General features: G+C 36.7%; 1 protein-coding gene across 1 annotated transcript in view; it reads right to left on the reverse strand.

Annotated features, from left to right (window-relative positions):
• Positions 1 to 26,727, reverse strand: part of LOC122400190 (potassium voltage-gated channel subfamily KQT member 1) — a 91,780-nt gene that overhangs the window by 32,753 nt on the left and 32,300 nt on the right. The window contains exons 4-11 of the mRNA XM_043401518.1: positions 25,733 to 25,823; positions 19,300 to 19,426; positions 17,261 to 17,436; positions 16,266 to 16,406; positions 13,010 to 13,120; positions 10,098 to 10,304; positions 6,952 to 6,972; positions 500 to 750 (exon numbers count right to left, since the gene is read on the reverse strand). Of these exons, the coding sequence (XP_043257453.1) occupies positions 500 to 750; positions 6,952 to 6,972; positions 10,098 to 10,304; positions 13,010 to 13,120; positions 16,266 to 16,406; positions 17,261 to 17,436; positions 19,300 to 19,426; positions 25,733 to 25,823 (1,125 nt within the window). The remainder of the gene's footprint in view (positions 1 to 499; positions 751 to 6,951; positions 6,973 to 10,097; positions 10,305 to 13,009; positions 13,121 to 16,265; positions 16,407 to 17,260; positions 17,437 to 19,299; positions 19,427 to 25,732; positions 25,824 to 26,727) is intronic.

Raw genomic sequence — 26,727 nt, forward strand, 5'->3', positions numbered from 1 at the left:
TAGTGAATTTATTTGTACCAAAGAAATTAAAACACTAGATACATGAAAAAATATATGATGCAATGGAAATAAATGTATATTCATTCTCTTATAGAAAATTACAGTAAACTTTCAAAAATTCAGTTGAATTTTGTTACAAGTCTTATTAGAAATTACGAATGGGTCATTTTGACTGCTTTGATAGTTCTAGTGTTAAAAAACAAAACAAAATATAAAAATTGACTTTCTAATCCAGAATACCCCTCTAAAACACCCAAGTGTTGAGTCTTTTACCTTAGACATTTGTTATACATGAAATGGTAATGAATATATGTTGTATAAATCAGTCCTTTACCTCGTTCGATTAAAATAAAATCTAAAAATTGACTTTCTAGACCAGAATACCCCCGGTTGAAGCGTTCGAAGCGGATCTTTTACCTTGCTAGAATTCATCGGTCCGGCGGTAAACACGATGGTGTGAAAGAGGCCTAACGAAGAAGAAAATCAATGGCCGACTCACCGGTTGTCGCGCCTGGCACGGTTCGGCGTGCCTGCCTTCGGCTCCTCTATGTAGAAGATAACGTCACCCTCGTTCTCCATCCGTTGATTGTCGTTCTGGCCCCCGGAGTCACCGGCGGCCCCGCTGGAAACGCCGCCGGATATCGTGACCGGCGGCAACGACTGTTGCTGCTGCTGCTGCACGTCCATCCGGTTCCGCGACTTCCGCCTCTTCAGTACGCTCGCCTTCTTTGCCACCTGGATCATCAGAGACTGAACCCCCGGTGCCCTCCCATTACAACACACGTCGAACACAACATGCACTATCCCTACTAGCGAGCACCAGCTCGGCTCCGAGCACGGATCCATCTGAAAAGCTCCCTGGCCTCGACGACTTCTAGCCGAGGGCTGCCTCTATACCCTTTTCCCTTTTCGGAATTTAGGCTCGTCGCGCCGAAGCGTCGTCTCTTCTTCCCGTCGTCCAACATTTCTCATCCGGTCGAATCGTTCTTTTTTACAAACACACTGCCGATTTCGTGCACTGATACACCAAAGAGGGGGAATTGAAAACAGTTGACACAAAATAATCCGTTTTCCAGATTTTCTACGTATGAATAAAGTAGAAAAAGTACGGAGAGGACAGTTTTCTTAACCCTTTGACTACTAAAAGCGCCTATAGACGCTCAATCGGTCGACTGTGTGCATTGAACGCCTATGGGCGTTGATCGTGTATGTTTTGACTTGTGCTCAAGTCAAAATCGACCGTGGTCGAAGGGTTAAGGAATTACAAATACGAGCCAATTCCCCGTCCCTGGCCAATACGAATATGACCGTACGCAAAATCGAATAATATTTACGTGCTTTATTTTGCATTCTGATTAATTTTATCCGACAGTAATTCTGCCTCGAACTGGAGAAATGGAGAAACTATTAACTAGTTTAGAATAACCCTTATCGAAGGGTCCACTGGTATATCTGGAACGATTTTTATTCTCGTCGCCAAATAACGTCACGTTTTGCGTATATCTTTCATATTTGTATAAAATCCGCAGTCTGTTTGTAAACCAAGAACTATGTTCGAGTATTGATAACAAAGTAAACTTGCGCTGGGAGACGGAAAGGTTTCAGTATGCTTGGAAAGATATGATGTTAGAGTTAGATTAGTATGAGATTTAACCCTTTCACCGTGGTCAATTCAGAAGTAGTATATAAAAATTAAATACTACAACTATAATTGTAGACATTTACAGATAAATAAGTGAATCTTTTGAGAAGAATAATTTTGTTTAGACACGTTCGTGGGAGGAAAAATTACACGAAATTCTGGAATCCTTTCCATGGAATTATTCATCGTGGATACAAGGAATCCTTTTTCTTGCGTGAAGATTATCTTGAATAGAAAATTAAACGTCTATAGGCATATAATGAGGGAATCCACAGAAAGACTATCTGTTCTGATAACAGTGATAGGATTAATTCGACGCGTACTGTGCAATTAGAGAATCGATGATTCATACTAGATTTACTGTCCTGAACTATTGACGTTCCCGTTATCAGGAATAATTTTGTACTTTCGGTGGGATATTACAACTAGTCAAACAAATTTCTAGCGATTTTTTAACGCGTTAAATGGTTGGATAGATACGATAATAATTAATTACAAAACATACAAATAGATTGAAACCGTAGGAAAGCTCGCGAATGAATTTGTTTAAAAACTACGATGGTTAAAAGTGAACTATTTTTTAAAAACTAGTTTCTAGACACACAACTATACCATTTAAATTTTCACGCGACGAATAGTTTACAATATTTAAGCGATACGGTTACTCGTCCCGTACAAAGTTCATTTTATTTCGAAACTTCGTATCCCCCATACGTTCGATATAGATCGCAGTAATGCATAATCCAGATAGCGGCACAGAATGTGTCATGAATTAATAATCAGCATCTATGACGTCGCAAATTGCTAGAATCCATCATTTAAGCGACGCAAAAACAATTTATAATTGCCCTAGTCGCGTGTGACAATTTTTACGCAAAAACAACGAAATTAAATACCGAATTATTCTTTTGGCGCCGAAAGAAACGTCAGAATCTCGATCGAATAAATAAACCGTCGCTCTTTAGATGTTCCTCGAATTAATTAACGAAAGACCATCGAAGTCGATTCTCAACGATTTTTTGCCGTGTCGTTGCAAACGCCGACTACGGATTCCGACAAAGAAAAATAAAAAAAAAAAGAATCCTTCTTTATTTTACGAGAGACTAAAACAAAACCCGCGACAATAAACCCGCGCATCCCCTAGAAGTTTATCGAGTTTTTTTTATGTACACGTAGGAACCACCCCCGCCTGGACGGCCACGTCGAAAATGAAACGAGTTTCCGTGCACGAATGACGAAACTGGGTCAGCATCAGTTTTCAAATCTGTTTTCGGGGCCGCCAACATAAACTCCGCATTAACGTCATATTCTAGGCTCGCCGCATTAAGTGCTTAAGGAAGATACCAAAGGAAAGCGCGGATGGAACACGAGGATCCTAAATCCATAAAATTCCCCATAACGGAACGACGTTTTATAGCCTTCGTCCCCATACTGTGCAACACGGATGTAAGAACACACGGTTAAATCGCGAACTTCCATTCAGGACGAATTGAATTTCAAAAGGTTCGACAATGGCAAAGAATTTCGATATAACCCAAAAATTGTGATTCTTTACAGAGTCTTCGAAGGGTAGTTTTCATTTCTAAATCGTTTCGTTCGAAGACGATATCCCTTTATGAATGAAACCATTTTATCTCCTCTAATATCTGTTCAAAAATCTTCAAAAATCGTTGAATTTTATGGTTAGTAATTTAATAAACCCATAAAAGATGTTTACTATTTTCATTACTACTCCATTAAACGACTAATTTAATCACGACTAAAGATATAATTATCGTTGAATCAACGACCAATGATATTATACCTGTTCTACATTAAGCATCATTATCGAGCGCTCGGGATTCATAATTAATAACAATTAGTCCGGTACACTACACCCGCAATTTATAGGAAATAAAAGAACGATATACCGAATGCACTATTTACTCTAAATACTTTCGTTCGTTGTAAACTAATTTCTACTTTAACATTAGAATTTTTATTTACTGTAAGCGTTGTATTTTCGCCCGATATCTGCACTAAACAGTTCTGCTCTCGACAAGTGTCATTGAGAAAAAATTTTTCCATCCCTGGTTCGTGAAATCAATAATTAGAATTTCAAATTTCATACCGTTCGATCGAATAAATAACTTTCCGTATTTTTAATTGTCGTCCGTTATCTTGCGTTTCTCATTCTCGAGAGTAAAACTGTCAAGTGGCAGGAACGGAGAAGCAAAGTCACGAAACGGGAGGCGAGACACGATGAAACGAAATAAGAAAATAGGGAAAATGGTTGGAAAAAAAGGGGGAACGATCGAAAAAGGGCCTAGAAACTCGAGTGGAGTTTCATTTTAGAGCGTTTTAACGCCGATCCTGTGCTCGCGAACGTAAAAACCTGGCGGCGTTTGTCGCGTACCATCGAAATTCAGGAAACAATCGCGCGTCGGAGAGGAAAACGACGTCAGAAGAATTCGAGTGGCGATCGCGACAGCGGGCGAGCGTAAATTCCCGGGTTGCGAACACGAGCGTTCGTTTCGTTGCTTTTGCAGGCTGATGCGAAAATAAAACAGCAACACGTATGCATACACCGTAGAACAGGGTTGACGCAGGGATGATTCAACCGCAGATATCTTGCGCGACAAACGCTGCGAAAAGGGTTTTAAAACGCCCTCGTCCTTCTACAAAAATTATTTCCTTACCCGGAAATTCGTAAACGCGACGCAATGGAAACAAACAGCCGTCTTGTTTGCACTGCTGGAAAACGAATCGACAAACTCGTTGCAGAATTTTCTTTTCGCCGACGTAACGTGCGACAATAAACTCTAAAACACACGGTCGATGCATTTTCCTTCCCGCCTCGAATATTTCGAACGTTTTCGCGCGGGATTAAAAGACGTCCCTTCCTGCGTTAAATTGTTTTGCAATTTATTTCGACCTCAACTGAAGATCGTCGATGCAATAAAATTTTGAAACTTTCTAGAAATTCTTTTAAGATGTTTGCTTTAATTTTTCTACTGGAACTGTAAATAGATACACGATTAAACAACATTCCTGGAGTATTAAAAGAATCCTTGTAGAATCTGTTTTTGTAATGTTTCTCGAGTGTTTAAGATTAGAATCATTCCTGCCGACGCTGTCAACCCATGTTGAACGTACAAGATGTGAATAAAATCGAGGACACTTGTTGTAAAAATAGTATGGAAACGTAGATTCTATGTTTATAAATCGTAGACGAGTGTCCTTAATACACAATTTCTTCTACGATGCAGTGCTATTATTTCTATCCTTTTGTTATAAAATATGTGCGTCTTGTTTGAGTATTATTTATTAAAATTAAAAAAGGGAAGATAAAAGATATACGAAGCCACGAATTTTACTTTAAGGATAAAACTGAATTAAAAATTGTGTCAACGTACGTTTGTGTAAGTGATTTTTACTTTAACGCTGGATCCTCGATTTTCATTGATACCCTGTACCTATAAGCGTTTCGTTGTACGTGTAACGCATCCTATACACAGATAGACACAGCACATATAATTCAAGCCGCATGCACGCTAACAAATAAAAAAAAAGGTGAAGTCACATCGCATGACACAGACCTTTATCCCATCGAATTAGAACGGTGATACGAAGCTTAATGGTGCAGTAATAAAAGAATAATAATACAAACACGTGTTCTTTCGTCGTGAATCGCAAGGAATATTTTGCAACCGTGTTCGAGACGCGCGACTTATGCCTTCCCGTGTGCATTATGCGAGGAAAGCGTTAACGAATTTCCGCTCGCTTCGACCGATTGATAAAAATTTTTACGATGCTAAGAAACGTAGCACGATTCCCTTGCTAGATCGATAAAGTATACCGCGAAAAGCTGTTATCTATCGGTTTTCTTTCCACGTGTACGGTTGAGACGAAAGATTGCCAGTATAAGTATAAGAATAAGAATTATTTGGAAGCCAAATGTGATTCGGAGTATCGTAAATTGGTGTATTCGTTCACACGATGACGTAGATTCTTTCATCGTAATGGCAGGTATAGCTCGATTCACGATACTTTTAACTTTAAAACACCTAATCTCTGCCCGGTTTATATGAAACGAAAGTCACGATACTATATGGAACTTGAAATGTAAAATTTCTTAAAGTTTGCATATTAATAAACAGTTGATGGAATTTAATGTTTTATTTTCTTAGGAAAAGAGTAATGATACATTTTTCATAAAATGAGCTGTTTTTAATACCTTATAGTTTCAAAGACTAAAATTTGATTCGATAATATACTTATGTAATCAATCTCTTGTATATTTACATAGACACATTTTTATTGGATAAAATAATTCTCCAAAACATTCCAAGTACAAGGTAAATCGTTATTTTATGCATAATTATTGTTACGAGTCTTTATATCGAGAACTGAGCCATTTACCTTTACGATGGAACAAATTTATGTCAACGGGTGTACATCTGAAGAAAAAACCTGGCCACGCTAATACAATTGCACCGATGATTCGGATCGTAGCAGCATATTGCTATAATATAATTACAATCGGTAATCAGCACACTAGGATCTACGTCATTTTTACTTGAAATTATTTCTTCAATTATATTTTCAGTTCCTGAACGAAAACGAAATATTTGAAATAGAAATATTCATCAAGAAATATTCATTAAGAATTTCAGTCTTGAAATAGAATTTTTACTATTTGAATATCGTGAGAAGAAAGTTCAATTTTAAAAGTTTCTATTTATTCCATTAATTTTATTAACAATGTCCTTCAGTATCGATTTATCCAGTTTTTTGCTCTGATTAAATAGAATAATGTATTTTTTAAAAGATGAAATGGAACCAATTGCTATAAAGAATATAATTAAAGAACAATCCTAGGGTAAAGGTGACGTGGACAAAAAGAAATCGTGATTGCCGATAACAGCTACCACGATCGAACAGCTGATGGCAGACTAGTTCCATGCGTAGCCCTCCTCGCGCATCGCGTGCTTTTAAGAAGGTTCTGCGCGGCCAGATTTCCCCCCGAGCGTACAATGGGAAACAAAAACGTTGACGCAAGGAGTATCGTCTCTCGATTGGTGGAACGACACGGGTGATTCGACCAATGGTAGAACGTTGCATCGTTCTACCAATCGAAATCGCTCCGCACATGCTCCATAACCTCGCAACATCTTTTTTGCCACCCGTTGTACATTAGTGTGCTGTCTGGCGGTCCCGGCGTTGAACACAAGACGATTCGATTCTCGTGTGTAAAGAAACGTGATAATTGGAAATAAATAAACATGCAAAAGAGTAAAAATTGAAATAAATCTAAAGCCTTTACATACCATCTTCTTTACACAAATCAACTGAAATATATTAGGTACATTTTATAATCGTCCAACACAAGGAACACTGATTTGTATTTACACATGTAGGTTAGATAAAGAAAAAAATTAATAAATAAAGAAAGAAAGACACGATCGTCTTAGAGAAAACGACGTTGGTGAAGGAAAAGAACGGGGTAACGCGCGAGTCTTTTGGCAGCAGATGCGAGATATACATTGTAATATGGCTCCTGCGGATGCTCCATCGCGAATTTTTGTGAACCAGTGTGCCGACGAATTTGTTTCGTATTTGGAACCGTAAACATTTGCCTCGAAATGTTTTCTACGTTTGAGAATTTTAAGTCTTTGACTAGGTCTTAATTGATCGTCTTCGTGCGCGTTTTCTACCGCAATTTTCTTTTCTTTTTTTTTTTGCAATTTCGAGTAGACGAATTTCAAATTGTTCAAGATTTTGTCGGGACTTGAACGTTCCTATTTAGCAGGCATTGCGTTCGATGGCGAATTAGCAGAAATTAATATTTGCAACCAGCGTAAAACGTCGGCGAATAAAATCCTCGGAGGCAGAACAGCCATCAGGCAACCAATAATATTACGTAAAAAACTCGATAACGATAGAATATTCTTAATGCCGTGGTTCTCACGCGTAAACCTCAAACAAACGCTAAAAAAGCCAAAGGAACTGAAACGTAAACCCACAGTAACAAATTGTAATTACAAAAAGAAACATACACTTCCATAGATCCACACCTACACATCTGCATTCCGTGAATATGTACACGAGTACTATAAAAAAAAGGAAAGAAAAAAATGAATTCAATCGTGTCGAACGCGTGACTCAAAACGTAATTCTCTTCTTTTTTTTTCTCGTACAGCGAATGCGAATAAGCAATTTGCATAACAAGAACGATCGATGTGTCGAAGTTCTGAAAGCGAGAACTGCGAGAGAATTTTAAATGAAAAAACGTTAAGCATCAAACTACGTGGCTAAATCGATCGATCAAAGTCGACACCTTCTTGATCGGATTTTTACATAAAATGCAACGTGAAAGAAAATATAAAGAAACAAAATGCATCCGATATAATTATGCGTACACCGAATTTTCAAATATTAAACATTCCAAATTACACAGGGTGCAGCATGATTCGTTGGGTGACCGAAAAGGGGACGTCTGTTTGTTACAAAATGAGGGTGAAACAAAATATTCGTAAATGAATTTTCGATTTAGAGAAATTTAAAATTAAGCGAAAAATAATGTGTGTCGCTTATCGTTTTTTAATAGAAGGTATTTTATCGATACTTTCTGTTAGTTTCAACGTTTGTCGGCTAAACAATTTTAACTGCGAACACACAAAAAATTGAATTCTTCAAATTAATTATGGAATTTATTTTAAATTTATTTCGCAGCTTTGAATTATTTCTTAACATCGAAACGCCCTTCTTTCGGTTGTAGTTTGCAAATCACGCTGCATCTTGTGTCGTTTCATGAAAAATTATGACAAACTCAAACCGACGAACGGAAGAGAATTGCTCGTTGAAAGAAGCTAACGTTGTAAGCAGTAAAACGCGATTGTTTCAAATAATAACGAATAAAACGTAAAAAAAGAGGCAAGAAAACCCAATAGAAGCCAGATTTTGATCGTGTTTCGAAACGTAAGAGAATGAAAGAGTAATATGCGAAAGCTTCCAAGCGTAATTCGAACTGCATCAACACACGAATAGTTACGAGCAACAATCAAGTATATTAATATTTCGATATTTAACGGCACATTGAAAACACAGAGCAGAAGTCGCATTCTCTGCTTGCATCCATCCACTGCCAAATAGTCTGCATAACTTCGCAGAGTACTCGAGGTCCCATCTGGGATTTCGTTTACTCTGATTCAATTAACGTTTTCAGCGGAATTCACAGGATTTTGTTATTATTCTCTCACGCACTCGCTCTTTCTCTCTCTCTCTCACTCACGCTCTTGCCTTTAACGTTAATCCGTGCATTAACGTGCCAGCAAGTATCTTCGGTCGAATTAATATTATCCGAGTTTCGATATCACGTTTCAAACGAGAACTGTCAGAGTGCTCTTTAAAATGCTGTCAGAGAGAATTCATAGGCGCACGCTGGCATTTTTAACAAAGAGGCGAATCTTAATGGACACATTTGACTGATTAGAATGTACTGTCATGATTAATAATACGAGAAAAGTAAAGATATTTCAAATAATCTTTTACAATAACGCGAATTGAAAAATTAAAATTCTAATAAAAATTAAGCTGTAAAATGTGCAAACTTGCTGACGCCATTTCAAAGGCACCCCGTATGTATGTACGTGCGATGATTCGCATAATCTCGATAAAACATCATCAAATTCAACTCAAAACGAAACACTCTAAGCTTGTGACATTTAACGTATTTTAACGTTTAACAAGTATCTACGAAAGTATCAGCGATTAACGAACAAAATTGCTATTTTATGGGTATCAACGTCAGTATGCGAACTGAAAATTGCATATCCGGTCGATAGGATAGAAAAAAAACGAAAGATTACGTATCCGATTCGTAAAAATTGAGTTCCCCGCATACAAGTTTCATTCGGTTCGATCGATTTACCGAGATCAAACGAGACGTGCTGTTTCGCGTACGTCGGGAAATTCAGACGATCTTTTAAATCCAGAAGGAAAGAGATGTTCAGAACCGAAAGGTCGTAACCCCACTCGAAGCATTTCACGTTTCTAGAGCGGATAAAATAATATTGCAAATTCTCAAGACGTCATCGACGCGATCGAACTTGGACAAATTCATCCTTTAAATTTAAAATACCGTAAAAATAAAGATCGTAAAAAAATAGTTCAACCATTCTAATAATACTGTTCGCTTATTTAGGAGGAAAATTGATTGCCAAAGTTCTGCAGTACATTCTATTTTCTCTGTTGAACGAGTGAACGTTTAAGTGGATTCTCGACCGTTCCGAACGATAGAAGAAACAAAGATCGCGAGTCACCGATTGATAACGATCCCAACGCTAACGGCAAAGAACGAAAATCTGCGTCGTTGAAAGATGGTCGATTAACATCGTAAGCATCTAGACACATCAACAACCAACGGCTAGTAGCTACTGCCACTGAACTCGGGCAAAGAGTCGCGAAAGCTTACCTTTCCCAATGGCGTGGAGGGTTGTCCGGCGGGGGCTGGGTCCTTTATATAGATGTTCCAGGTCGCCACGCTGTTGATGGCTTTGTCGGCGGCGTAACATCTCCATAGACATTGTATCAACATCGCGGCAGCCGGTATCTGCCGATTGAAGTGCTTCTGTCGTTGCTTCTGCTGGACCTTCAGCGCGAAACCGGAACCCAATATGCCCTGCAACCAGAATTTGTTCGCCCTTTACGGAGATCTCTCAACCTACAACGCTACGGAAAGTTCTTCGTGAATTATTTTCTGGATTTGAGCATTTTAGGAAATTAGCGAATTTATTTAGAGGATGTGTGAATTTTGGTAAAAAGAAACTACGAGTCCTTGATATTTCTGACAGTTTTAAATCTATTAAACCAAAACGAAAAATGCACTATTTCGTGATTAACACTAAACCTACCACGACTTGGGAAATGACCGTTTTATCAGAGGTTATGATATATTACAAAGGTAATCAAATAGAACTATATTTAACTTGTACACAATACATTTCGCATTTAACGCAATTAACTAATACTACACATATATATATATATCAAAGAAGAGAAAGATAAACTTGGACATTATGGAAAGAATACGCGTGGACGCCAATCGCCGACGCTACCATAGGCTACAGGCCCGCCAACAATGCCGACATTCACCGCATTTACAACAAGTTTTTTAAATTTCGTTTAGAATTTCTTATATACAATGTTATTTTAGCGCCATTTAACTTCACGACTATTCCTATAGTACACGTACAATGAATTTTTCAATATCCACTTATATTCTTATTGTGTGTCTTCTCAAAAAAGTATGTAGTCTGGCTTGCCTGCCACGATCGGTTATCTAACCGATTGAACGATTTATATTTTTTTATAAAAAAAACTAGACAAAATTTGGTATTCTGATTAGCTTCCGGTGTAAATAGGAAATCTATAGCAAAGTTTCCACTGTCTCAGAACAGTCTAACAACACACATTAAAAATACTGAAATCTTACACACGTACAGTTTCGAAACCACTAGTGTTTTATTAATTATTAAGCCATTGTTAGAAGCGGCAAGGCCTCCCCTTTAAAACGGTTTTTGGTTTTTGTCGATCGGACTTTCCGTTTTCGAGATATCGTAATTAATATAAAAGATAATTTTATAAATTCCGCTGTCTCTCGCTTCCCTGCTTAGAAAAGGCTATCAACGCGTATTAAAAATACTACAAATTTAGACGCGTGTAGTTCCGAAACTACTAGTATTTTATTAATAATTGAACCACTTTTGGCCGCGGTGAAGCTTCCCCTTCAAAACGGTTTTTGGTTTTTGACGATCGGACTTTCCGTTTTCGAGATATCGTAATTTATATAAAAGGGTATTTTTCTTAATTTGACTATCTCTGTCTCCGTCTGACGCGTCGCGTCGTACCTCTCTTTCTCGTACGTGACTCACGACCGCGTGACCTAGTTCCGGCGTAGTATTTCCAAGAATTTACTACGCACTGTTTACTATTTTCACGCGCGCGAGTTCATTCATCTCAATGAAACGTAAACAAACACTTCCGGACCCTTATACATGGTGTTCGGCTACCCCTGGGAAAAATTTTAATCGGGGATTCTAGAGGCAAAAATAAGACGAAAATCAAGAATACCAATTTGTTAATGGAGGCTTCGTTAAAAAGTTATTAACAATTAAATTCAAAAATTTCAAATCATTCTGGAAAAATTATTTTCGGTTGTGGGGGGCAATTACAATCATTTTTGGTGAATACACATACCTCCGAAATCCTATCCACTTTCGAGAAAAAAAATCGAATAGGTGCTGAAATTTTTCGACGAAAAAAACATTTTTCAAATCGTACTAAAAAAATTATTTTCGGTTGCGGGGTTCAATTACAATCATTTTTTGTGAATGGACCTACCCCCGAAATCTTGCGCATTTTTGAGAAAAAAATTCAGTACGGGCGGAACTTTAAACGTTAATAACTTTTTAACGAAGCCTTCATCAACAAATTGGTATTCTTGATTTTCGTCTTATTTTGGCCTTTAGAATCTCTCATTCAAATTTTTCCCAGGGTTGACTGAACTATCATATCTCCGGAACTAATTGAGCTATCAACTTGTTCGAACGCTCGTTTTAAAGAGCATTTCATCCTCTATCTAATGATCATATCATCTACTATAATTTATGCTGTCTTCCATGTTTATTTTGATATTTACTTTGACATTATACATACAAAGAAGTTTTAGCAATTCCTATTGGTCATGCGACTGATGTACGATAAAACTGGATTATAAATTGTCTATTTAATTGAAAACGAATGTAAATTTGTATAGAGGATGTTTACGTAGTTACTAGCCAGTATTTTTTCGTAAATAATTATTTCCTCTGGAACTAATTACCGGTATCGATTTGAAACAGAATTCATTTTCAAGGGTATGACGTTAATGTATTACGTATGCACGTTTAGAGTAAAATTTTTGAATATTTTTGTGCATATTTTTAAAATGCATGTCATGAAAGAGAAAAAGAAAGATTGGTCATTTTGGTAGGAATGGGTATACATGAAATGTTTAGGTAGCTTTTGTGTTAATATGAGTACAACTGCTGCCGAGAGTATGACGAAAACAAAATATCGAATATTTTTGAAACAACATTTTAAAAAGAGTTTGTGATATTTTGCCGAAGCCGCGATGCAGTTTTTTTCTACCGTGATGGTTGCAGCCTCCGGAATAGAAATATTTTATTTTAGATGTGTGTCAAATTTCATGAAAATTGTTTCACCGTTTAGAAAAGTGGACAGCGAAAAAATAAATTGAGACGATATTTTTTATTTTGTTCGATACTTTTTAGTCTTTCTCGAGTTTTGCTGTTAGGGTTCTGGTAGAATGGAGACTATACTTACGGCTGGAAGTGCGAAAAAGGATATGGCGAATACGCTGAAACACGAAGCGACTATTTTTCCCATCCACGTTTGTGGAACAGTGTCACCGTAGCCGATTGTGGTAACGGTAATCTAGAAAACAAGAAAACCAATTTTATTATTATTTCTCTTTTACGATAATAGCTTACCAAATCTCCACCATTTAAAACTTTACACGTATTATGAACAATCAAACGTTGATGATTTCGGTTTCACAAAAGCGAAACAAATTTAATTTTGTAAAAGAAAATTATTGAAAACCCATATTCGGATATTTACTTTACAATATTTTGGTAGTCGCGTTATATGGAGTTTTATGATTGAATAGACCGAGTAATTTATAAAAGAGATACAGAACGAAATTCAAATGAAATTTTCTGAATAATTTTTCAAAACCGCTGCAGTGGTTTTTAGGTTAATTAGAAATGATCGGTCAAACGTTTCAATTTCGCGTACTGCGTGTTATTTAACCTGTGACACGATTTTTGAATTGCTATTTGTGGAATAACGTAACGAAAACAACGAATTGTGAAAATATTTTCAGTTTATGTGAATATGAATGAAAAGATTTTTATAGATTTCCAGAAACGGTTCAACATTTATTTCAGCCAAGTTAAGGTAGAAAAATCAACCGGCCTTTGTCAACTTTATATCACGATATAAAATATTCGACGTTATACGATATTTTCATCGCAGCCCCACTCAGCGTGTTCAAAATTTAAAAACAACACTGTTAGAAATTTCGATTGAAAATATTTCGGTTGAGCAATTTTCATCCGGTAAGAGTCAAGAGAGACGGTTAAAATCAAATAACAATCGTGCGCAGTCAATCAACAGAGCGACATTAATCAAACCGCATTTAAATCCATATTTATTTAAGCTGCCTTTCATCGATCTGGCGTTCGTCGTTCCTGGAACTCTAAATACAGGCATATTTTCCGAATGATTAGCACCCACCACTTAATAAACATTTGCAACTGGCAGCCTGCATACAATTAAGCCCGTACACTACGCTTAACGAAACCCATTCCGAGGTAACGAGCGAAATCGGTGGACTGAATTAATTATTCGCGCTAATAGAAACCGAACGAGCAGAACGCTTATTAAACCGAACAACGAACACGAAAATAGATTTTGTCTATTTAATCCTATCTTCAACATTTTTTCACGCTTAGGGAAAGAACGACGTCCACATTGATTTCTCAGGAATTGCGTTCTGCAAATATATTTACATGGCTACAGAATCACTGCTACAAAATCAACTCTACTATGTCTACAAGTACTCTAAGCTATTCTATAGCTTCATTGGTTTCTAACAAAATTATTTATAACATTTTATATGGGCCATATACAGTAATGATTCTTAAAATGATCGTGATTCGTAATTTGAACATTTCTATCCCTTGGAGTGAATGGAGAACGAAAGACAACATTTCAAACACGATATCGAATTTAGCCAACACAGGAGCGTTCATTTTAAGAACTATTACTGTAGCATAATATCCTACTAAATTTTTAATCTCGATTGTATAAGCTTCTAAGTAATCTTATTTAGAGTACTACGAATTTCGGATTCGCGTGGAGTGGAAAACGCGCCTATTAGCGGAAAATCTTCGACGATGGATAAAAATGCTTTTATCGTGCAGCATGGTGGATGCATCGTTTCACGGATAATTACTGCACTCGTCGTTCGCGCGGCTGGATGAAACCGCCGATGAATGAAAGATGCATACGCATGAGCGATTCGTCGATGAACGAAAGGAAAACTGATTCGAGGGCATTTTCAACCTACTCTTCGCGAACAAAATATATCTTTCTACCAATAAAAAGAAAAGAAAGCCAATCGCAAACGATGTCAATCCGTATGCTTTACAACAAATTATTGTACTCTGAAAATAGAACGGAGACGAGTATTTAACACTAGATTTACGGGCATTGATCACACGTATATTTATTGATACCTTTCATGTTGACAATTACCTTAAAATACGATTTTTCTTTTGAATAGACTATGTATTCATGCCATTGCATCAAACTAATTCAACGTAAGTTGTTAATAAATAATATTTACGCGTTCTGCAAATTTTAAATATGGAATCTGACATCCGTCAAATTGACGGCTTCCGTAAATCTGGTGTTAAATATAAAAATGATACTGTCTGTATGAAACTATTTCTCTGTTTCTCAGAGTTTTAGAATTGCTTAAAAAACCCTAGTGCGGTTGCATAAAATTAATAACAACGTTTCGCGAAGAAAATATATCTTTCTATGAATAAAAAGGAAAGAAAGTCAATCACAAGCGATTTTAATCCGTATTCTTTGCAACAAATTATTGTACTCTGAAAATAAAACGGAGACGAATATTTAAATATAAAAATGATACTGTCTGTATGAAACTATTTCTCAGTTTCTCAGAGTTTTAGAATTGTTTAAAAACCTCTAATGCGGTTGCATAAAATTAATAACAACGCTTCGCGAAGAAAATATATCTTTCTACATATAAAAAGGAAAGAAAATCAATTACAAATGATTTTAATTACAATTCGTATGGTTTACAACAAATTATTGTACTCTGAAAATAAAACGAAGACGAATATTTAAATATAAAAATGATACTGTCTGTATGAAACTATTTCTCTGTTTCTCAGAGTTTTAGAATTGCTTAAAAAACCCTGGTGCGGTTGCTTAAAATTAATAACAACGCGTCGCGAAGAAAATATATCTTTCTACATATAAAAAGGAAAGAAAATCAATTACAAATGATTTTAATTACAATTCGTATGGTTTACAACAAATTATTGTACTCTGAAAATAAAACGAAGACGAGTATTTAAATATAAAAATGATAGTCTGTATGAAACTATTTCTCTGTTTCTCAGAGTTTTAGAATTGCTTGAAAAACCCTAGTGCGGTTGCATAAAATTAATAACAACGTTTCGCAAAGAAAATATATTTTACTACGAATAAAAAGGAAAGAAAGTCAATCACAAACGATGTTAATTATCATTCGTATGGTTTACAACAAATTATTGTACTCTGAAAATAAAACGGAGACGAGTATTTAGATATAAAAATGATAGTCTGTATGAAACTGTTTCTCTGTTTCTCAGAGTTTTAGAGTTGTTTTAAAAACCATAATGTGGTTGCATAAAATTAATAGTAACGATGGCAAAAATTGTACAACGAGCACAGAGTAAAAGGAAATAAAATACACGCATTTCAGGATAATTATATTTACCACCCCCCACCACAGTGCGTCGGCGTAGTTGGAAAAGTCTGTTTTTCCATCGGGCCCGACAGCATCTTTTTCGGCAAGGTACACGAAGTAACTGCTGAAAATAAGACCTAGGAACCCGATGTACAACGTCGTGATCAGCTCCTGAAAATCGTCAACAAAAAAATATTTCACACGGTCGTCGCGATTCCGGCGTCGACGAACGATAATATTTTTTCTGTAATTCCCCAGTTTACGCGAACGATCGAAGATTTATCGCTGGGATTGGGAATCAAGCCGCTCGGAAATTGGGTAATCTTCGTGCCGTATAATTTTGCGACGGTAGCGATTCTAAAAAAAATCCCGTAATCGGTCGCAGCATGCTCGAGAGACACGGAAATTTAAAATCTGCGCTACGGTATTTAATTTCTTATATAATCGACTTAATTTATGATCATTAAACGAAATATAAATATTCCTGACAAGTTCTAAACATACGTTGTAAAGCAACAAAAATAAGAAATACACGATTAACGAAATGCTTGATATATTTATAAAAAATGGATCGTTTACGGGAAAAGCAAATCTTGGCAATGCTTTTTTTTTCAATCGTTCTACCGCGAAATCGCAAAAGTACGGCTTATCACCTTCATCCACCCATTCGATTAGCTTTCAAGCCCCGATAAGTCTAGATCCGCCAAATGACTCGAAACGTTCGACGTTGTAATAAATATAATCGTTTCTTTTTTTTTGTTTAATTAAAAAATAACAAAGGCAGAGATATCGTTATTATATTTAGTAAATAAAACAGTTTTAATCTTTATTAATGGATATAACTCGAACCCTCGTACGCGAATGATTATTTTCGTCCGCGGCTGTCGCGTTGTTTGCTGAATAAACAAAAGCAGTGGTGGAAATAACTCAATTCCATTAATACGCGAGGGGGAGAAAAAATTTTGTTTACTAATGGGGATACTGTGTTTAACTTTTTCGTATCTAATTAATTATTCCTGACGTACCTGACGGTGAATGAAAACGACGGAACCGAGAAGTCGCCACGTGCCGCCTTGTCGATCGACGTGGAGCATTCGCAATATTTGCAGAAACCGGATGCCCCTTATGGCGGAAGTGGCGAACACCTGACCGTTGCTTCCAACCGACAAAACCACCATAGACGCCACCACCACGATTAAATCTAACGACAGGCGAATTAATCTTTAAAATTATTTTTCGAGCTAAAAAGCGTCGAAGGTAAGCGTAAGATAATCTTACTAATGGCACAGAGAAATAGAAACAAACCTTCTAAAAATGCAATTGTTAATTTTTAACTAAAAATAACACAATCGGGAAATGTTTAATCAACGGTTTTATACGTCTTAGAGACGTTCACAGCACCAGTTCAAGCATTCACTTTGCAAAACTAAAACTACCTAATCAATAAAAGGTAATAGACGACGAAAAGTATCATGCAAACAAGTACATTACGTTCGATACTTTACGATAATTACTTCGAGCGTAAAAGCTTCTCTGAACGATAATTATCTCCGTTATTAAAAAATTTACTCGTTGGAAATTGTTTGGAACGGAATGCCAGAAAATTTTGTTCGAATCGTGTCGATCATTTGTAAGAACAGTTTAAGAAGGAAGTTCTTCGTGATTTAATTTTATTTGAAAGATTGCACCAATTATATTTCGTTCCATGATCGAAATATTTATTTTTACTAAACGAATAAATGTTTTAATTTCACTCGAAATTCTAGATACGAGATCTGCTGATTCGTCGATCGAATTACCATGCGATAGGGGCTCTTTAAACGCCACCTTTTGCACAGTAATCGTTCGATGCGTGGCCGATGACATTTCGCTACGTTACCGCGCCGCGAACTTGAATATTCCATGGAGATCGATCGCGCGTAATCGATCGATAAACACGCGATTCCCGGGTCCAATTAATATCCGGCGCTGTATTACAATTTGATAGATCGTGAAGTTCGTTCGCGAATCACGTCCAGAGTCGTAACGATCTTACCTACCCTTTCGCGCGAATTAATTATCCGCTCCGTGCGAATCGCACGATGGATACGGAGCTGACATCAAACGATCGACGAATTACGAGAACCGGAAGTGTTCGAAATTACGAGACAAGCTCCTGTAATGCTCGATAAAAATACGATGCAAAAGGGGGTACGAACAAGCGTGGCAAAAATGGCATCGAACGTTTGTTTCAACTATCAGCTACCAGATTAGATTAGATTAGAGTTTAAGCTCTATTTATTTTATACTGTTGGAACAAAAATTAACCCGAACCTTTATTTGAAACGCCAACTAGCTACTAATGTAACAGTTTAGAGTTTAAGCTCTATTTATTTTGTTCTATTCGAATAAAATGAAATCATAGAAACGATATTTTACCGAGAAAAATCAGAGAATCGTGAAACTCAAAGGAAGATTTCTAGTTGCGAAAATAAGCGAAAATTACAAAATAAAATCGTTTCGTACGAGATAGAGGTATTCGATCTACTGTCTCAAATTTCCAAAGCATTCGAAGCTGCAAGAATTACTTAATAAAATTTCACTTTCGCTTATACCGTCATCGTCCTGAATCTAAAAACACAACAAACTTAATTCGAGGTTAGATTTCGGGAAACAATTGAACCATATATACTGTGTTCGATTTCGTGTCACCGTCATACTTACGTAAGAGGGGCATTAAATAAAAATTGAATAGTTAGAAGGATCGAGAATCTATAATGCTGACCAACCGGTCGTTCTGTGCTGATAATACGTTTATCAGATGTTCCTAGAAAACGTTCAATCGCGTCGATCAACATGTCGAGGTTCAACAGGTATCGACATACGCGATAATCGATTGGCAACCAGGCTTCTAAACAGTTTTGACGTGGAAATTTCGACCAGCGGTCGATCCGCCTTTCGACGCAAAGAGACTACATTCCCAATCCAATTTTGGGCCACGACAACCGGACAATGCGCATATTGGGTTAGTTCGAGCATTACCTGATTGAACTGGTCTCGGCGAGCATTAAGGGAACGCACTCACCTATGATACAAATCGGTTTTCGTATGAATCGCAGCCTGCCGCAGCAACCCATATACTTCGATCTGCAGCCTGCGCTCCATAGCCTCACCATGTATTCCACGCCGAAGAATACCACCAAACATATTTCCTGCGAACGAAAAAATATTAAATGTACCGTAGATCTATGCGTATATACAGGGTGTTCGGCCACCTCTAGCAAAAATTTTAATGAGCGATAGTAGAGGCCAAAATAAGACGAAAATCAAGAATACTAATTTGTTGATGGAAGCTTTGTTAAAAAGTTATTAACAATTAAATTCAAAAATTTCAAATCGTTCTGGAAAAATTATTTTCGGTTGCGGGGGTCAACTACAATCATTTTTGGTGAGTACACATACCTCCGAAATCCTATCTACTTTCGAGAAAAAAAATCGAGTAGGTGCTGAAATTTTTCGGCGAAAAAAAATTTTTCAAATCGTTCTAAAAAAATTATTTTCGGTTGCGGGGATCAATTAGAATCATTTTTTATCATTACACATACCTCCGAAATCGTACGCACTTTCGAGAAAAAAATTCCTTACTGAAAATCCAATTAGGTGTCTAAATTTTTCAACGGAGAAAAAAAATTGCAAATCGTTGTGGAAAAATTATTTTCGGTTGCGGGGGTCAATTACAATCAGTTTTTGTCATTAGACATACCCACGAAATCCTGCCCACTTTCGAGAAAAAAAATAGAGAAGGTGTGAAATTATTCGAGAAAATTAAAAAATTGCAAATCGTTGTGGAAAAATTATTTTCGGTTGTAGGGTTCAATTACAGTCATTTTTGGTGAATAGACATACCCCCGAAATCTTGCGCATTTTCGAGAAAAAAATTCAGTAAGAGCGGCACTTTAAACGTTAATAACTTTTTAACGAAGCTTCCACCAACAAATTAGTATTCTTGATTTTTGTCTTATTTTGGCCTCTACTATCGCTGATTAAAATTTTTGCTAGAGGTGGCCGAACACCCTGTATACGTTACACCCGTTCATCCGTTTTTAGATATTAAATAATTCCCTCCCTCCTTCCAACTTTTCCTTTTCATAAAAAAGTTCGTACGGACCTCTTCGACTGAAATTAACTTTCGAAACTACGACCGTGCACCGAACCAGAGAAAAAGAGCAGTTCCGGGAAGAAATTGCGAATCGTACCGGGTTAAACGCTTCCAGTAAGCCTTTTCCAACGCTTTTTTCCGAGAGTTTTTACTTGCGAATTAAAAAATGTTGAAACGTTCGCCTATATCGTAAAGACAACTGAAATAATTGAAACTATTTAAGTAAAAAACATTTATAAAGAACATATTCGAGACTCGAGAATATATATGTTAATGTTATTTCTCACAATAATAATTTTTCTTTCGTTACACAAAATCTTACACGACACAATGAACTATCGATTACGTTAACGTCGAAGTTAAACTCGACGATAATGCGCGGATAGTTCCAGTTCCACGCATTTTTTATTCAGACAATCTTCCTGGAAAACGCCACGGAAAATCGTTACCGAATCGAACGCGCTTTCAACGAAAGTTCCGATTCGTTCTTTTTTTTTTCGTCGACTTTACACGTTGCGAACCTCGCTTTTCTGGTTCACGGTGCCGCGAAATTCGTTTTTTCACTAGGAATGTCAACGGTCTGTTCGATTTATAGATAAAAGTTTTTTCCCCAACGATTTTTTATCCGCGCGTTAAACAACCTGTCGCGCGATAATTTCGTTATCGAATGTTCTTGACGGAAGCAATTTACTTTGGACTCGTTCGTTTTGTTTACAAAGCTAGAAAACAAAGGACGTTTAAGAAGAAAATTGTGACATTATGAAAATTATGAAGCAATTTACTTTAGACTATTCTCGTTCCCATATTGTAACTGTAAAAATTTACGAAAGTTTAACAAATTGGACTCGTTCGTTTTGTTTACAAAGTTAGAAAACAAAGAACGTTTAAGAAGAAAATTGTGACATTATGAAAATTATGAAGCAATCTACTTTAGACTATTCTCGTTCCCATATCGTGACTGCAAAAATTTACGAAACTTCCCATAACGAATTGGACTCGTTGGTTTTGTTTACCAAGTTAGAAAACGAAGAACGTTTAAGAAGAAAATTGTGAAATTCTGTGAGGGTTGGAGAACAATTCTAGTTAGAAATGTAGACTGATGTGCGCGTTGAAACGCGACGCTTCGATGTCACGAATAAAATGAATCAATACGCGAAACGTGGAAAGGAGGAAAAATGCGAAAGTAATTGCCTCAGCGAGCCGATAATCGTAATAGTGGAAAAGGCATTTCCGTGATGACGTTCTATGCTAGTGCAGTCATTAATTCCCCCGTTCTTAAAATAAATGCAGCGAACGCTACTGGTATATAGAGATGCTATATCGATTGTACGACCTTTATTGTAACGCTACGACGCCCTGGAAAAATGGGAACATCAATGACAGCATTGCAATGCTCAACACCGTGATAATTTCACGGTTTTAAGCTTCTTTCGCTAAAGTCAATGTCCGTATTCTTTCTTCCAATCATTTTATATTTTTAACTTGAAAAGAAAGATCAGTTCCTTTGGATTAAAAATTGATCGCGAGATCCTGTTCACTACTTTTATCAAAGTTGGCAATGCGATATCTAAAAGCACGAGTAATATAAAAATAGTTTAATAAGCAAACTCTGCTCAGAGAATCATAACGTATCGTTCAAAAAAATATGGAAACTGGTTATTGAAAAATTTCAATCAAACAACTGGTTATTTCGAGTCAACTTTCGCGAGCTATAAATACGCAAATCGCCCCACTTCATACTGGAAAAATGGGAACATCAATGACAGCATTGCAATGCTCACCACCGTGATAATTTCACGGTTTTAAGCTTCTTTCGCTAAAGTCAATGTCCGTATTCTTTCTTCCGATCATTTTCTATTTTCAGCTTATAAAGAAAGATCAGGTTCTTTGAATTAAAAATTGATCGCGAGACGCTGTTGACTACTAAATACAGAGTGTTCGGCAATCCCTGGCAAAAATTATAATGAGAAATTCTAGAGGCTGAAATAGGACGAAAATCAAGTATACCAATTTGTTTATTGAGGCTTCGTTAAAAAGTTATTAATGTTTAAAATTCCGCCCGTACTGAATTTTTTTCTCGAAAATGCGCAAGATTTCGGGGGTGTGTCTATCCACCGAAAATGATTGTAATTGACCCCCACAACCAAAAATAATTTTTCTAGAACGATTTGAAATTGTTTTTTTCGCCGAAAACCTCTACTTATCGATTTTTCTTAAAAATTCGTTTCTCATTTTTAATAAATTTGTTTGACACCCTACAGAAAAGTTGTCTAATCCTTTTTTGTAGGTGCTCATGAGCTCTACTTCAGAAAAAAATTTCAATGAAATACCTTCACTGTTATAGGAGTTATGGCCGTTTGAAAATTGAACCATTTTTATGGGGTTTTTCTCATTTTGCGGGGTCAAGGAAGAACTTTTCGAATATTTTTGCGATTTCTACATATACTTCACCTAGATACGCGTTGTTTGCATTTCGAAACTTTAAAATTGCCCAAACCGTTCAGGAGTTATGACATTTTAAAGATATGCATGCCATTTCGAGGAAATATTTCTGGCCTGAAATTATATTTTCGGCAAGGAATTTTTTTCTCGAAAATGCGTAGGATTTCGAGGGTATGTCTATCCACCAAAAATGATTGTAATTGACTCCCACAACCAAAAATAATTTTTCCAGAAAGATCTGAAATTTTTTTTCCCTGAAAAATTGAGACACTTACGAATTTTTTCCCCGAAAGTGCGTAGGATTTCGGGGATATGTATAATGACCAAAAATGATTTTAATTGACCCCCGCATTCAAAAATAATTTTTCCGGAATGATTTGAAATTTTTTAATTTAATTTTGTTAATAACTTTTTAACGAAGCCTCAGTCAAGAAATTGATATTCTTGATCTTCGTCTTATTTTGGCCTCTAGAATCTTCCATTAAAATTTTTCACAAGGTTGGTCGAACTCCCTGTAGATCAAAGTTGGCAATGTGATATGTAAAAGCACGAGCAATATGAAAATAGTTTAATAAGCAAACTCTGCTCAGAGAATCGTAATCTGTCGTTCGAAAAATTATGGAAACTGGACCTCTGGTTACTGAAAAATTTCAGTCAAACGACTGGTTATTTCGAGTCCACTTTCGCGAGCTATAAATACGCGAATCGCCCCATTTCATCCAGCATTTTTCCTCCAACGTATTTTCCAATAATCTTTATTGCGACGAGGGGGATCACTGGCCGACAGATATTAAACAGAAACGTTCCCCGAAAAATAAAAAAAACGTCCCCGCTCGACAAAGGATTGTCTAACGGTTGCTATTTTTAGGACGTCACGTGATAGAAAGCCGGAAGTCAGGGGGCGGCGTGTCATTAGAGCGAAGACGCCAAGTTGTCAAACCCCGTAATACGCGCGTAAAAAGCTTTTCATGGTGTGTACACGAGGTACATAAGCAAGATCTACGGTTCGCCTAACAATGGATGGAGACAGGCATAAATGGAAGATCCCTCGAGGAACGACTGACACGTGGATACGGTCGACGGTCCCTTCGCGACACCCCAAACCCTCCAACCTTTTTTATTCCCTGACATTTGCATAATAGCTCGGTGGTTTCGTGTCCCAATGTATCTCGAAACCATAACGGAATTGCAATTGTACCGGAAACTTTCGTGCGCAAATTTCCGTACGATCTCGTTCGATTGCGGTTAAATTGTTGTCGAAGGTTAAACACGTCGCGTTTACGTATATCGTTAGAGATCCACCATTATAATTTGAACTTCAGCTTCGAACGATTCAGAATCAGTTAATAACCATACAACACAAATTTTTATCTGTAATATCTACTTTCTTAAAAGAAACTTATTTCTCTTACGAATTTTTCCCCCATTTATTTTAACCAAATGTTGTTTTTATTACACCGTGTTACTTTGCTTTGTTCTCTTTTAAGTATTAACTAGTAATAACCAATTACAAAATCGATAGATAAGCATAAGCAGTGTTATTGTATTATATTATATTTTTGCCCTTGACCGTAACAAATGAATTTGGAATTTTTACTATTTCCCACGCTTGCGATTTCACGAACATTTAATCATTTTTTTTATCGATTACATCGATTTATTTTTAATTATTGCATTTGTTGATCGATTGCCTCTGAGGCCAGACTATACGTTAGGTACCACTTGCTCGATCAAACTATGCGCTTCATTATTTTATCCCCGCGCACGAGCCTGAATTATTTATCAGTTCGGAGAAACAAGTAGAATGATCGTTTCGCGCGTGTTTTATCCTGCCACGCATCTGGTAAAAATTTATCATCGTTGGCGCGGGAAATAAGAGAAACATTTTTTATTGTAAAATCAGATATGTCCTACGGTCTGTGGAAACAGTATACGTTTCGTACTTCGAAACAAAGGCATTGATTAACGCGCAAATGCAACGAGGGGGCGTAAATACGAATAAACAAGTGTACACGAATGGAACATTGAAAATAAAATCGCGGCAAACCGATTGAAAATTATATCTAAATTTGGAACGAAACAACTGAAAATTAAATATGAAATAATTATGTAGAAAATACCTGTGCCCGCACCGATCGGGCACGTTAATCAGAATGTATTTGCGGACCAAAGATCGACGCAACGACTGGATTATCTGGCGTTTGAAAATTTAATAATTGCCTTTAGCCCGTTCGTTCCGCTTCGAAAACGTACAAACGACCTTTCGTTTCCGATTTCGTTAAATTCCGTTCTCGCTGAATTTCCACGGCCGCTTTCGAACACTTTATTCGATTAGGTATTCCTTTAAAAATCATACGAACGAAAGCTTTCTGTTTGCACAATTACCCCGTTCGAGGATTCGATTCGAGCAAACGTGCGAGAAACAGCGTTTCTTAAGTATCCGGTTCCGTTCGAGGGACCATTCGATGGGAATAAAAGGAAATAATTTGCAAACTTTATGCTCGAAATTTCGCTTCTCGCGAATCAGTAAACTACGCTGGTGTTTAATCTTGTTTATTTTAATCGAATCACCACCGAGCAACAACCAAAACCCTTTTATCTAATTCCATAATGTTACATCTTCAGCTGCGGATCGCTGAAGCACGTTGATTGATAACCTTTGACCCTTTGTTTGCGTTACTTGACGCGTAAAACTCAAAGTAATCCAGTGCACGCGGAAGTTTATTAGAGGTTTACCCGCCAGGGGCGACTGACTGTCTTTGAGGCTGCTCTTTCTCGCTCTTTAAATAAAATGTTCATTTTCGTGCAAAGGAAATTAAAAATTTAGCGTTACGATTGCCAAAATCCGCAGAAGTTTCGTATTTTGAAACGAAACGACGATAAAAAAAAAAGGTTAATGCGAAGAAAGGGAACTTACCATCCAGAACAGGGTCTCGTTCGCGAAGTTACTGTACTGGTCTATGGTTGACAGAACACTAAATATGAGGCACACCACTACCACCATGAACCTGAAAAAAAAATTTCGCCATCAGTAGATATTCTAATGGATATAATCGAGTCCTTAATACAGTATTCATTAAATGCAGCCAGCGTAACCGTAGTATTCAGATTTCATGTAAATTGCACAGATTAACGTTAAAAATTTGCAAAAATTTCGATTCAAATATGCGCATATATGCAGTGACTCTTTTATGGCGCTAGATTCAATATTCTACGGTTAACGCGGAAATATACACATACTTTTATACTCTTTACCTATAACCCAAATTATATTTAACTTTTTATTTGTTGGAAAACACTACTAATCTTAACTGTTGTAAAATAGCTTTAAATAGATTGTTTGCCTCAAAGCCCAAACTTGATACACATTGATAATAAGTGACTTCACAGACACTTTTGTTTATGGTAATTAATTTCTATTAAATATTGTAATTTCAACTTTCTTGGTCACTGATGGTCCCATGAAGATTCAACATTGTTTCTTCATTTTTGCAAATACTGTACGTACCAAAATTATTCCACTTTATTCGTTGGTCGCCGTACATGCGTACACATTAAAGAAAAAACTCCAAGAAAATTACGTATCTGTAATTATCTTAATATTGTTGACAATTAAGGTATAAAGTAGACAGTATCTGGGACACCAGGAACACTATAGGAATCAAATTCAAGGCCTCGTACAGCAGGGGTTGGCAGTAATATTTTGATTGAAAAGGTAAACGCATCGATTAACGAAGTTGTTTTCCCAAGATGACGACGTCCGTCCTTATTCCAACGTGTCCTTATTTTGCATCGTTTTAATACTTTATTAAGAATTTCACCATACGCGTATCAATGTTATCAAAGTTTATTGTCGTTCATGAACGTCAACAAGGAAGGAACTATAAAATAATATTCGGAATTCCGACTTAC

This window comes from Colletes gigas, unplaced genomic scaffold (genome assembly GCF_013123115.1).
Source record: "Colletes gigas isolate AHSC1104 unplaced genomic scaffold, ASM1312311v1 Colletes_gigas_Sc00016, whole genome shotgun sequence".
Classification (NCBI taxonomy): domain Eukaryota; kingdom Metazoa; phylum Arthropoda; class Insecta; order Hymenoptera; family Colletidae; genus Colletes; species Colletes gigas.